Source organism: Gracilinanus agilis, chromosome 4, assembly GCF_016433145.1.
Source record: "Gracilinanus agilis isolate LMUSP501 chromosome 4, AgileGrace, whole genome shotgun sequence".
Classification (NCBI taxonomy): domain Eukaryota; kingdom Metazoa; phylum Chordata; class Mammalia; order Didelphimorphia; family Didelphidae; genus Gracilinanus; species Gracilinanus agilis.
Genome location: NC_058133.1, coordinates 111,455,930 through 111,470,508, shown reverse-complemented (window position 1 = coordinate 111,470,508; position 14,579 = coordinate 111,455,930). Strand labels below are relative to the sequence as shown.

Here is a 14,579-nt window from a genome sequence, read left to right as displayed (position 1 = left end):
TCCTCCTCCTCCTCCTCCTCCTCCTTCTTCTCTCCCCTCTCTGCCTTCTCTTATTCTTCCCCTTTTTCCTCTTCCTCCTCATCTCTAACAAATACCTAATAACTAATGATTAGGACACAGATTATATTCTTAAAGGCCATACTGGAGGAATGTGCCCAGAGAGGACAGATGAGACCTATTTCTTGACTACATTGATGATTTCCTGTGTTGAGTTGGTGTGGAATGGGCAGGTATCTCACATTTCTAACAATGCTCTATGTTCCAGTGAAGAACTCTCAGTCCTAAGGGTATTCTGAGTCAAAGTTCCCCTTTCACCAAGAGAACATTTTTCCTCAAGGCCATCTACTCTATCTGCTCTAGCATAAAGGGTATTTGGAGATATTCCCTTGAATAATTTTATCTGGACTCCATTCAGGCCTAATAATCCTCTAGAGAGGCTTTTGATCTCATGGAATATCATTCTTCCTCATTGCCCCGCCACAGGATCTCATTGCTCTCATTAACCCAGAGATTGCTCCCAATTTGGACTTTGGAGAGTAATAGGGAAACCAAGTAAAGATATTCTGGCCCCAGCATCTGCCAAGTCAGCCCTTATTGGCATAGCCAGATTAACTGGGGTAGCTGGAGCTGGGAGTGGGGGGGAGAATTATGAAGGAATCTATCCCCAGCTCTGGCCTTTGAGATCAGTACAATGAGCAGGTAGAAAATCTGCTGAATCAGAACTCAAAGTTGAGACAAGTGGGGGATTGGAGGGAAATAGGTTGACCCCTAATACTTCTCTTTCATTTGAGGATTACTCAATCTGTGCCCAGTACTGTGTGATTTGAACTATAAGTAGTTCATAGATGGAGGGATGGAGGGAATTTAGAATTAACTCAATTATCTTCCTACACCTGATGTCCCTCAGGGATTCTGAGAGAAAAGAGCCTAGACAAGGGGTGGCCAACTATGGCTCAGGACTACTCTTCAAAGTCAGCTTTTTTCTCTTCACCTCCTCTCTCTCTCTCTTTCTCTTTTCTTCTTTTCCTGTCTTCTCTATAGAATTTCAACTAGGTAGATCCTGCAGAGCTCATGTTCCATTAATACAGCCTTTAAAAATCCAAGGTCATCAAACTTGGCACTGAATAAGAATTGAAAAAAAATGCAGAAGTGGTGCACTATAGGTGTAGGTGTAGTATATTACATACACTTTCCAAAACAGCTGATATCTTGGTTACTTTGGGTGGTCACTTTTTCCAAATGGAGGAAAAAAAGAGAGGGCAGGGATGTCCCATCCTATTCTTCTTTTTTACTCTTTCTTCATTCCTTTGTTCCATCTTTCTTCTCTCTCCACCCCACCGCCTCTCTCTCTCTCTCTCTGTCTCTCTGTCTCTCTGTCTCTCTGTCTCTCTGTCTCTCTGTCTCTCTCTCTCTGTCTCTGTCTCTCTCTCTCTCTCTCTCTCTCTCTCTCTCTCTCTGTCTCTGTCTCTCTGTCTCTGTCTCTCTGTCTCTCTCTGTCTCTGTCTCTCTGTCTCTCTCTGTCTCTCTGTCTCTCTCTCTGTCTCTGTCTCTCTGTCTCTCTCTCTCTGTCTCTCTCTCTGTCTCTGTCTCTCTCTCTCTCTCTCTCTCTCTCTCTCTCTCTCTCTCTCTCTGTCCCTCCGCTACCCCCTTCCCCATTCTTCCTACTTCCTGGCTCTTCTGAGTATTCTTTAAGTCTGTTGGGTATGCAGGCCCCTGAAACTTGTGGTAATTCTCAGGGCTACAAAGTCTGCCAGCTCTGGTCTGGACCAAAATATAGAAAAGACATTCTTCCTTAAGTTCTTCAGATTTATTTGTATTTCCTTATTACTCTTGCTTCCTTTCTGGTTTAAATCATAAAGGGTCATTAAGCATTATGTTTTTAGTTCTTTTTCAAAGTTTATTGGGCTGCATGGGAGGGGTGGGAAAGCTAGATGGCTGGCTCAGTGGCTAGAGAGCCAGGTTTGGAGTCTGGAGGTCCTGGGTTTAAATCTGATCTCAGACATTTCCTACCTGAGTGACCCTGGACATGAGATGTGACTCCTGTAGCCTAGGTCTTACCACTCTTCTGCCTTGGAACCAAAGCACAATATTGATTCTAAGACAGAAGGTAAGGATTTTTTTTTAAGTTTATTTGGGGGCATCTGGATAGCTCAGTGGATTGAAAGCCAGACCTAGAGATGGGAAGTCATAGGTTCAAATCTGGCCTCAGACACTTCCTAGTTGGGTGACCCTGCACAAGTCACTTAACTTCCTTTGCCTAGCCTTATTGCTCTTCTGCCTTAGAACCAATATACAATATTGATTCTAAGGTGGGTGGTAAGGGTTTTTAAAAAAAGTTTATTAGGTGAAAAAGAGTAAACCCATTCTACAAAATTTATGAAGCAATAGGATGGGACCATAGACAAATTACCTCATTTTACAGATTTTGGAAACTGAGCCACAAAGGGGATAAATGACTTATTCAGGGTTAGTGCTTTTTCATATGCTGGAGGTAAATTTGGAATCTTTTTCTTAACCTTATTTCATTGTATTTTTTAATTTCACATCACCTTCAATTTCTAAACATATCCTTGCCCTCTTCCCTTCCTATTAGGAAAGAAGGGAAAAGGCAGTTTGCACAGAGCAACCAACACATCAGCTGTGTTGGAGAGTATAGGTAATATACCACACCTAGAGTGCTCCACCTTTGCAAAGAGGACAAGGTGGTACATTTTTTCAGTTCTTATTCAGTGCCAAGTCTGGTGGCCTTGGATTTTTAAAGGCTGTGCTAATGAGAACTGGACTCTGGCATGTTCTACCCAGTTGTAATTTTTAAAAATAATATTTTATTTTTTTCCTCAATTATATGTAAAATAATTTTAACCTTCATTTTTCTTTTTAAATTTGAGCCAAAGTCTCCTCCTCTTTGAGACAGCAAGCAATCTGATATAGATTTTACATGAGCAGTAATGTTAAACATTTTTCCATACCTTTTATTTTATGGAAGAGAATTAGAACCAAAAAAAGAAGAAAAATGAAATATGGTATTCAGACCCCATCAGTTCTTTCTCTGGAAATAGATGGTATTTTCCATCATGAGTCCTTAGACCAGCTGTAATTCTACCCAGCATGTAGTTCTTGAGTTCCTACATGCTTAGCATGGCATTGGGCTCAGTAGGAACATAGGAAAGTCTAAGATTTAGTCTCTACCCTTAAGGACCCGGCAATATCTACATAGCAAAAGAACAATGAGAAAACAATCAAAAGAATCTGAGGAAATCTGGCTTCAGGTACTTCCTAGCTGTGTGATCTTGGGCAAGTCACTTAACCCCAATTTTCTAGCCCTTCCTGCTCTTCTATTTTAGAACCAATACTAAGAGATTCTAAGAGACAAAGTAAGGAAATATATATGTATATATATATATGTATATATATATGTAAGTAATGCTAAGTTAGAATGCTATAGAAGATCAGAGAAGGAGTCTGTTGATGTGGATGGAAGATGTGGAGGGAATTAGGCAGGAGATGCTGTGGAGGACAGGTGAGCCTACTTCCTTCAGCATCCAAAGACTTTAGGAGGGAATTGAATAGGACCTGAACCCATCACATAGTTTGATATTTGCCTGACCCCGGTCTCTTTTTTGATCTCATATGGCACGAAGGCTAAGTAGAACCTGGTAACAGCAAAATAGAAGGTTTCTCCCCAAAAGAATTCCTCTTGTCTAGAAGGAAATGGGTCTGCCCTAGAGGAGCAGTGAGGGAGAGGAGGACTGTCTGAGATCACAGACGAGCCAGCATTTGCCTTCTGAAGATAGAAACTGGGAGATGATGGGGATTCAGAATCTCAGTGACCATAGAGGAAGGTATAAATGAGAGTCATAGGAAAACAATCCAGGAAGTGTTTATTCGAATCCTATACTGTGCTGGGTGCGTGGACTGCAAAGATGGAAGGCTAGAGTCCCTGCCCAAGGACCTTATACTCTGGGGGTGGAGGGTCAGGGAGATAAAAACCTGTAAGAGATAAGTAAATACAAAGTATATAGAAAATAGATCCAAAGTCATTGTTGGGGGAAGGAAGAAGCACTAATCTGTAGAGAGTCAACAAAAGCCTCTCCTAGGAGGTAGCATAAACTTTGAAGGAAGAGAAGAGGGAAGGTGTAAAGTTTTATGATGCAACTACTGTGTACCAGGCACTGTGCTAAGTGCTTTACAAATATTATCTAATTTGATCCTCACAACAAATCTGAGAGATGGGTGCTGTTATAATCCCCATTTTACAGGTGAGGAAATTGAGGTAGTTAAGTGACTTGCCCAAGGTTACACAGCTAGGAAGCATCTGAGGCTGGTTTTGAACTCAGTGCTCTATCCATTTGGCTACCTACATGCCAAGAGGTGGGGGTTCATTGAGAAGGGAGAATATCATAGACATGAGGGACAGCCTGTCACAGGGAATATCACAGGGAAACAACAAGTAGGTCAGTTTGGCTGAAACATAGAGTGCATGAGGGGAAAAACGTGAACTAACTCTGAAAAGATAGACTGGATCAACATTATGAAAGGATCTAAGTGCCAAGCAGAGAAATTTGCATTTTGTCCTAGAAACAATAGGGGAACCCCAGAAGTTCTTTTTTTTTTAACCCTTACCTTCTGTCTTAGAATCAATATTGGTTCCAAGGCAGAAGAGTGGTAAGGGCTAGGCAATGGGGGTCAAGCATCTTGCCCAGGGTCACACAGCTGCGAAGTGTCTGAGGCCAGATTTGAACCCAGGACTTCACATCTCTAGGTCTGGCTCTCAGTCCACTGAGCTACCCAGATACCCCCCAGAAGTTCTTGAGCAAAGATTTGACACAGTCAGTCAGATCTGTGCTTTGGGAAAATCAGTTCCAGGGCCAGCTAGGTGGCTCAGTGGATAGAGCCAGACCTGGAGTTGGAAGGATCTGGGTTCAAATTTGACATCAGAAACTTCCTATGTGACCCTGGGCAAGTCACTTAACCCCAACTGCCTAGTCCTTGCCACTCTTACTGATATCTAGTATTGATTCTAAGACATAAAGTGGGGTTTAATTTTTTTTAACCAACAGATAACTAACTTACTAAGAATCAGTTTTAAGGCAGAAGAGTGGTAAGGACTAGGTAAATAGGAGTTAAGGGATTTGCCTAGACCCTAGGGTCGCACAGCTAGGAAGTCTCTAAGGTCAAATTTGAATCCAGGATCTCCTGTCTCTGGGTCTGCCTCTCAATCCACTGAGCCACCTAGCTGCCCCTGGGATTTTTTTCAAAAAGAAAGAAAAGTAATTCCACAGCTGTGTGAAGGATTGATAGGAGAGGACAGGGAAGCAGGAAGACCAGAGAGGATGCTATTACAATAGTCCAGGTGATCAAATGAGATGATATTTATAAAGCATTTGGCACAGTGACTGGCACATAGTAAGTAAGTGCTTAATAAATGCTTTTTCCCCTTTTCATTTACAGGTGAGAGGTGATGAGAGTAATGGTTGTATGTTTGGAGAGGAGAAAGATATGAGATATTCTCGAGAGAGAATTCTCTTTCAGAGAGGGCAATTCCCATTAGTTTCCCACTCATACTGGTCAGTCCATCAGCCAGTCAGTTTTTTAGCCAACAAGCATTTATTAAACACTTAATGTATGCCAGTCTGTGCTATGCTATGGAAATGGAAAAGCAAAAATAGAGTTTCTACTCTCAAAGAGCTCACATTCTGATAGGAGAGACAGCATGTAAATAACCAGGCATATTCCTGACATGGATATATACTTGTACACACACGTGTGTGTAATATATAGAGAGGGGGAAGCAGAGGAGAGAGGGAGAGGATGAGAGGAGAAAGAGACAAAGAGATAGAGACAGAGAATAATATATCTCAGAGACAGAGAGATATTCTCAGAGGAGAAGGCATACACTGTCCACTGAGGATCAATGGAGACTTTAGCTAAACTTTAAGGCATGGGCCATTCAGGGCAAAGGCATAAAGGGAGAAGAACTGGAAGGAACTTTTAAGATCATCTACGCCAGGGGTTCTTAAGCTTTTTGGAGTCATGGACCCTTTGGGTAATCTGAGAAAGCCTAGGGCAGTGATGGCGAACCTTTTAGAGACTGAGTGCTTAAATTACAACCCTCACAACACATGTGAGCCCCCCACCTTACCCCAGACAGGAGAGGGAGTATGAGCTTCCCTTGAGCTGCTGGGAAGAGGGGCAAGTAATATGAGAAATGTTCTTAGGTATATGTGGAGGGGGGAAGGGGGAAGCCCTCTCTGATATGCTCTAGCCCGCATGCCATAGGTTCACCAACATAGGCTTAGGCAGATTTTCTTGGAATGATGCTTTAAATGTATAAAATAAAATACAGAGAATTACAAAAGGAAACCAATTATGTTGAAATACTTGTGAAAATATGGTTATTTGAAAAACCATTTCACAGACCCAGCTTAAGAATCCGTGAACCAGTCTCACGCCATTATTTTATAGCTGAGGGAACTGAGGAGTAGTGAGTAAATGCTTCTTAAAGAAAAAGCCCCATTTCACTCATTTGCCTCTTCTCAGATCACAGGTGCTAGGTCACATTTCCTTTGCAATGGTTTTTGCAGGGCACTTACCTCAGGGCAGGATGGAAAGTGATCCCCCTCTTCATCTTGTGTTTGCTTCAAGGTAAGTAAAGGAGAGAGCCTGGGGGTGAGTCTTAGAATCCTAAAATATTCAGATTGTCAGGCAGGTAAGACCTGTGCTTCCATGCCTGCACCCAAAGCCAATCTGCAAAGTTTAAGAGGTTTCTGATGAGCATCATGATTGCAGTCAACTTTTTAAAAAATCTAATTAATTAGTTTTGAATATTTTTCCATGGTTACATAAATCATGTTCTTTCCCTCCTATTTCCCCTCACCCCTCCCAGAGCCAACGAGCAATTCCACTGGGTTTTACATGTATCATTGTTCAAAACCCATTTCCATATTATTCATATTTGCAATAAAGCAATCATTTAAAGTCAACATCCCCAATCATATCCCCATCAAACCATGTGATCAATCATATATTTTTTTTCTGCATTTCTACTCCCACAATTCTTTCTCTGGATGTGAATAATGTTCTTTCTCATAAGTCTTTCAGAATTGTCCTGGATCATTGCATTGCTGCTAGCAGAGAAGTCCATTACATTCAATTTTACCACAGCGTATCGGTCCCTGTGTATAATGTTCTTCTGGTTCCGCTCCTTTCATTCTGCATCAATTCCTGGAGGTCTTTCCATTTCACAACTCCAGTTCATTTTTCCTTTCAGCACAATAGTATTCCATCACCATCATATACCACAATTTATTCAGCCATTTCCCCAATCTATGGACATCCCCTCATTTTCCTGCAGTCAACTCTTAGCTTTTCCATCCACCACCATGAAGCTCTTAGTTTTTTGCTATTAGAAGCAAACCAAGAAAGACATCTAGGTGACTCAGTGGATAGAGCCAGATCTAGGGATGGGAGGTTGTGGGTTCAAATTTGACCTCAGTCCCTTTCTAGCTGTGGGACTCTGGGTAAGTCACTTAAACCCCACTACTTATCCCTACTTCTGCCTTGGAACCAATACTCAGTATTGATTTTAAGACTGAAGTTAAGGTTAAAAAAAAGTGAATCAAAAAGTTGACAGATCCAGGCTTAGAGGGGATGAGCATGTGTTTGCTCCTATGGGTAGGGTGAGTCACTGTTCTGAAAGGACAAATACATTATAAACAATTTCTGTATGATCCAGGCCCTTCTCTCTCTTTTTTGGTTAAAAAAGACCCTGATAAATTTGTTTTGCATGGCCATGCATATCTATTAAAAAGTTTTGTTTTCCTATTCTTTTTTCCCCACAGTGGGTATGTGTGTGTGTAGAAGAAAGAAATAATTTTCATTTATTGAAGAAAATTAATTTAAGTTTAAAATAATTTTAATAAAATAAAATGGAGCTCATCTACCTCTTCCCTTCTCTCTCCCTCCCACCTCCCAGCTACTAGTACTTTGAAATGTCCAAGATTGGTGGCTGGGGATCCTGGGGGAACGGTCACCATTGAGTGCCATTATACCCCCACACCAGCTAACAAACACCAGAGGAAATATTGGTGCCGCTTGTCCTTCCCTCAGAGGGTCTGCCATACCATCATCTCCACCAACATCTTCATCAGCCAGAGCTACAAGGACCGAGTGACTCTTGTGGACTTCCCCAGCCAGGGCATGTTTGTAGTGACCTTGGCCCAGTTGGCACCTGAAGATACAGGGTACTATCGCTGTGGCATTGGACCTAGAACAGATATATTCTTCTCCAGCATGAATCTGACCATCTCTACAGGTATAGCCTTAATGAAAACAAACATAGTTAAGTGGGGAAAGTACTGGGTTGGGAAACAGGATCTAGATTCAATTCTTGCCTTTGAGGATGACTACCTTTACAATTGTGTGACAGCAATAAAATCATAAATATGAGAGGTATTCTTCTTAAAAGATAGTTTATCAAAGCTTAAATTAGGAGAGTGGACCAAGAAGAGATTCCATTGGTCAGGAAACCCTCAACCTTTCAGAATTTACTCTCCTTTTACCTGGGGAATTCTCCTGAGCTTGTCCAGCAACTGTGTTCTGATTAGTCCTCTTCTCTATTCTTTACCAATCAGAATAGGGAGAAATTTCCCAGGAACATGAGGGAGGGACCATCTTCAAGAGCCATATTACTGCAGGGTGTGACTTTACAACTTCTTTTGGTTACAAAGAATTAACTAGATTGGGTGGGATAACATTATGAGGGGTGTACCTGCACTAAGCTCATAAGACAGAAATGGGGGGAAGTTTAAGAAGTAGAGAAAAGGTAGGGCAGTGAGGTGACTCAATATATTGAGAACCAGGCCTAGAGACAGGAGATCCTGGGTTCAAATGTGATCTCAGACACATTTCTAGCTGTGTGATCCTGAACAAGTCATTCAAGCCCCATTACCTAGCCCTTACTGCTCTTCTGCCTTGGAACCCCAATACACAGTATTGATTCTAAGCTAGAAGGTTTAAAAAAAAAGAAAAGGGAACAGAGGAGGGGTCCTTAAGACCTCCAGTGAGTGTGAGACAGTGTGTCATCTTGGGGATAGTGAGCACCCAAAATGCATGTGTGTTGCAACAGAAAGGATGAAAAGTGGCACATTAAGTGAGACATCTGAGAATTTAACATCAAGGAAAAAAATAGTCCCTCCAGTTGATGGTGTAGGTTTCCTTTGACCAGACAATGGGAGCTCGATAATCCAGTGTTTCCCTTTTTGGGCTCCTCTGCCCAAGGAAGCTCAGAGATAAATGTAATGCGCACTCTCGGGAACTAACTCATCTCAGGTGCCTGGCATATCTATTTTTTGTTGTTGTTCTTTTTTGTATCTAATTATCCATTTTCTCCAAGATATTTCTTTTTGTGTATACATGCATGCATATATACACACAGACACGTACACCACATATATGTTACATGTGTGTGAACATATGTGTGCACACATACATTATGTCTGAAACCAGATATGAAACCAGGGCTTCCTGACTCCAAATTCAGGGCTTTCTGCACTTTGCACTCTCTCCTCTCAGATTGGCATCATAGAATCAGAGTTAGAGTTGGTAATTTAGACCAACCTGGTCACTAAAGGCAGCTAAGTGGTGTGGGCTCTTCATGACCCTGTAAGTAAGCATGATAGTCCTCATTTCACAGATCAGGAAACTAAGGTTGAATGATTGGTCCGTGGTCACACACTAGTAAATGTTATAATCTGGACTCGAACTCAAGTGTTTGGATTCCAGTGCCCATTCTCTCTCCTAGAGATCACAGTTTCTTCTTGAGACTAACAGTTATTCAGAACTAGAATTGTAGGTTTCACCAAGAGCTTTCCTTCCAACAACTGACTACCAGCTGAGGAATTAAGGAATGGGAATATTGAAGGAGTGGTTGGAGGGGATAAATTTGAGCATTTCTGGGTCAGGAAGGGTTGAGGAGAGCTCTGGACCACAGATTCTGGGAAGCCAGAGGATATGGGCAGCTGATAATTGAAGGAAGAGGGAATCCTAGAAAATGAGATCAGAAAATATAAAGAAAAGAAAGAGGAGATGGCTGCCCACTTTCCACTTTTGCCCTGGTCTGTCCTGAACTAGAGACTGTATTGATCTTCCCTTGAATTTGTATTTTAGCCCACATGACTACTGATAAAATATTGATGTACTATTTAGCTTGACCGTGGTTAGTTTAACAGCTTCCAGCCAATTGAAAGTAGTCTCTAAAAATGTGAATACAAACATTGTTGTTAATTAACCTGTGTTCTTTCCCAACATCTCAAACCAATTGTTATTTAGGTTCTGCCAACCTCACAATTCCCTCAAGTGTCATCCCTAGGACATCTTTGGCTACCAGAGTCCAGATTATGGAAATCCTTGGGACAACAACTTCAGTTATAGGTAGACTGGAACTTAACACAACCCTACTTGCAGAAGGATGGGAGACAAGAACCATCAGAAGAGATACCACTCCAGTTGCAGTCACCCAGGCACCAGGAATCACTGGAGCAACAACTACAGTTACAGGTGGACAGGACCTTGACGCAACTTTGTTTACAGAGGGATGGGAGAGAAGAACCAGGAAAAGAGAGAACACTCTAGCTAAAGTCACCCAGGCACCAGGAACCATTGGAGCAACATCTATAGTAACAGATAGACAAGACCTTGATACAACTTTGTTTACAGAGGGATGGGAGACAAGAACCAACAAAAGAGCTACTCTAGCTGAAGTCATTGGGGCAAGAAGAACCATTGGAGCAACAACTTCAGTTACAGATGGACAGCACCTTGACACAACTTTGTTCACAGGGGGACGGGAGACAAGAACCAGTGGAAGAAAGAATACCCTAGCTGAAGTTACCCAGGCACCAGGAATCATTGGACCAACAACTACGGTTACAAGTGGACAGGTTCCAAAGACTATTGAAACAATAACTTCAGCTCCAGGGAGTCAGGCCTTTGATACAACCCTGGTTATAAAAGGACAGGGGTCAGAAATTTGCAGAGGACACCCAACTCCAACCATAATCACCAAGGCCTCAGAGAACATTGGAATAATTACTTCAGTTACAGGTAGACAGGGTTCAGGAATTCTTGGAGGAACAATTCCAGCTGCAGGCAGACGGGATCTTGACACAACTCTGGTTGCAAAAGGAGAGGAGGCAGGAATTATCAGAGAAACTCTAACCTTAGCTAAAGTCACTCAACCACTGGAGCACACATCAAGCAAAGATATACAGGCTTCAGGAACAGTTAGATTAATAATTCCAGATACTGGTGATTGGGTTCTAAAGACCACAAGAACACCAGAACCAGTTCCAGAGAGGCAGACTACAGAAGCCAAAGGAACATCAAACATAACGGAAGGTGGTTTAGTCTTGGAAACAAGAGCAGGAATAAAAACTATTGTAGGAACCGTTAGAGAAAGGAGATCAACCATTAGAAATGTAAATCGACTAATTGAGGCAACTCTGAACACTGGAATACCTCCAGTTACCACCAGAAATATTACAGGAACCCCCAGACCTTCAACAACAGTCAGAGACAATCTCAGAGAAGTAACTCCAGGTACAGACCAACAGACTTGGGGGACCATCAGAGCCATAGCCCTAGATGTAGATGTGAGTGGCTGGTTCTCACAAACCAATAGAAGAGGGAAAATTTCAACTTTAGGAGGAACAGCTGCTACTGATAGACAAAACCCGTCAGAGGAACCACTGAGAAGAATCCCAGGGGTAGCACTCCTGATTCCTCCTAGCAACAAGTCCAACAAAGAGAAGTAAGAACCTGTACATATCTCCTCCAGAGGTACCACTCTTGCACTCTGGCCTCTTAAGTCAGTTCTATGGATCCTTCTTTTTGTCCACTTGTCCTAAAAATGGACTTAGTATCTATTGAGAAGTCCATTGGATTTGTTCTCCTTTCCTTCTACCCTTTCCTCAGTCCACTCATTTAGAAATATGGACACCAGATTATGACAAAGTATCACTTCAATCTGTCACTTCCTCCCCCCCCCCCCCACTTCAGTTGCCTCAGTTGAGAAGTTGTTAACTGGGCTGGATGTTTTTATCTTCTTCCTTCCTTCCTTCCTTCCTTCCTTCCTTCCTTCCTTCCTTCCTTCCTTCCTTCCTTCCTTCCTTCCTTCCTTCCCTTCCTTCCCCAGTTCTTAATCCAATTCTATTTCTGATAGAGAACACATCATATCTTACAGGCTTTGGCTGGGCCACCTTGAGCATATAGTCATATCCATGTGGTATGGCATGGTAGAAAAAGCCCTGGGCTGACACTCAAGAGGCTTGGGTTCCTCCAGTCCTGGCTACTACTAGCAAACTATAAGACTATAAGCAAATGACTTTGCCTCTCAGTGCCTCAGTTTTTCCTCTGTCAAATGAGAGGGTTTGACTAGACCATAAGATCTTTTCCAACTCAAGGATCTGGAATGCTCTGATCCTAAGCAAGATCTTTCCTGGGCTCTTCCCATTTCCTACCCTTCCTCAGCCTTCTCTCCCCTTTTCTTCCCCAGTTCTCCTCCGGATCAGAGACGAATCTCCCAGATCCTGATCATTTTCTCTACTGTGTTGCTCCCTCTTGTTCTCCTGGTTCTGTTGCTACTGCAAAGGAAGCTTCAAAAGAGGATCTGTAAGTTACTGGAGTCCCCAGGGTGGGAGGAATGACAATTCTTCAACTATCTCTTTTTGATGCTACAAGGGAGACAGCTAGATCTGGAGGTAAGAGTAGTGAACTGGCGGATGGGGTAGGGTAGGAAACCAGAGATCTAAATGTGGTTCTGTCCTTATACTTTGCCTTTAGACAAGTCACTTACCTATCTGAGCCTGAGTCTATCTGTCTATAAAATGAACACAATCATCTTTTCAGGACTAATACAATGCTAAAGATGAGTTCTTTGGGAGATGATAGGAATCATAAGATTTAGAGCTTGAAGTAAACTCATAATTTTCTAGTCCAAGTCCTTCATTTTGAAGGTGAGGAAAGGAAAAACAAGAGAGGGGAATGTGCTTCTCAAGGTTACACGAGTAAGAAGTAGCAAACCTGAGTCTAGAACTTCATCCCAACAACTCTGATGGCAAATTTGTGCTCACAAAATCTAATCTTTCCTGGCTCTTAAAGGCCCTTCCCCTTCCTTTGTAGAGGTGGGATCCGGGCTGTCTCTGCATGCATGAAACATTGTACAGATGGGCAGACTTTTTCATTTGAAGGATAGATTTTGTTCAATTTTCTCATATTTTTCTTTTTTTGAAAAGAATTTGATAGAAGAGATGACTCCTCTGAGAAAGGGTTGAAGAGGGTTATTTAGGTTTTTTGAAAACAAAAAAGCCATCAATAACAATTTTTTAAGTGTCCTATGAGCAGGTAGTTAGTACAGTGGATAGAGTGCCAGGCTTGGAGAACCTGGGTTCAAATCTGGTTTCAAATACTTCCTAGCTGGGCGACCCTGGGCAAATCACTTGATTCCTATTGCCTAGGCCTTAGGGCTCTTCTGTCTTAGAACTGATATTAAGACAGAAGGTAAGAGTTTAACAAAATAAAAAGGTGTCCTAACACAATTGCTAACTAGAGGCTTGCAGGCCCTCCGAGACACCCCCTTTCCCCCATGTGTGTGCCAGATAAAGAGAGACAGAAGGAAAGGACTCCCCAAGAGACGAACTGGCTAAATACTCTACTTGTCGCACATTCTGCGTGCTTGGGCTGAAATGATTCTAAATCAGTGCCCTGCCGCAGTCCAGGGTCCAGGGCTCACTGTTAGTGAACAAAAGGTTATATAGTGACTGGGGCTGGGGCTGAGGCTAGTGGGAGGGGCCCGGGGCCAGGGGCCCCAACTCCACAGGCTCCAGATTCCTCAGTCCTAGTCCTCTGCGGAAAGCGTTCATTGCTCTGGGGGCCTAAACTGCTGCTTGGTGCTTGATACTGAGAACCAAGTAGGTTCCCAGGTCAAGAGGCAGAAGGAGAAGGAATTGTCCGGACTCCGTGGCTCTCATAAGGTTTTCTGTGCCTCTGCAGCTCTTCGGACCCAGGAGATGCCCATGCTTTCTCTAATCCAGCTGACTAACTTTCAAGATCTCCCTGAGAAGCTGAGCAAGGAACAACTGCAGCCCCAGGAAGTCTAACTCGTCCACCGTCATCTCCAAGGAAGACAATCGGCGGGATCAACCTTCCCATCTGTGCCAGTGTGAGCCTCTCAGAGGGGAATCCTGGACCATCAGGGTCCTGAAGACCCTGAAGACATCAGCCCAGAAGACAAAGGCCAAGAACTCCTCAACGTACATTACTCACCACCTCTTCCCTATATATAGGAAAGGAGGCCAAAGGAGCTGGGGTTCAGTCTAGAGAAGAAAAAGGTGAGGCTGGGAAGATTTAATTATTTTTAAATCTGGGAAAGTATTAAAATAAAGGAGGCTCATTAATTGTTCTCAAATACTAAAGAACAGATTAAGAGATTTTTCAATTTCAGTAAGACTCCAAAAAGAAGAATTATGGATCCCTGAAAGAGGCTATTAGGGGAGGCTATGGAATCTCTTTAAAGATTTAAC

At 42.6% G+C, this 14,579-nt stretch overlaps 1 protein-coding gene across 1 annotated transcript; it reads left to right on the top strand.

Annotated features, from left to right (window-relative positions):
* Nucleotides 1-6,072: 6,072 nt before the first annotated feature.
* Nucleotides 6,073-14,156, top strand: FCAMR (Fc fragment of IgA and IgM receptor). The gene is made up of 7 exons (XM_044674942.1): nt 6,073-6,159; nt 6,585-6,645; nt 7,976-8,314; nt 10,330-10,669; nt 10,793-11,809; nt 12,554-12,669; nt 14,050-14,156. Exons 1-7 carry the CDS (start codon nt 6,073-6,075, stop codon nt 14,154-14,156), a joined length of 2,067 nt encoding a protein of 688 aa, XP_044530877.1.
* The last annotated feature ends 423 nt before the right edge of the window (nt 14,157-14,579 follow it).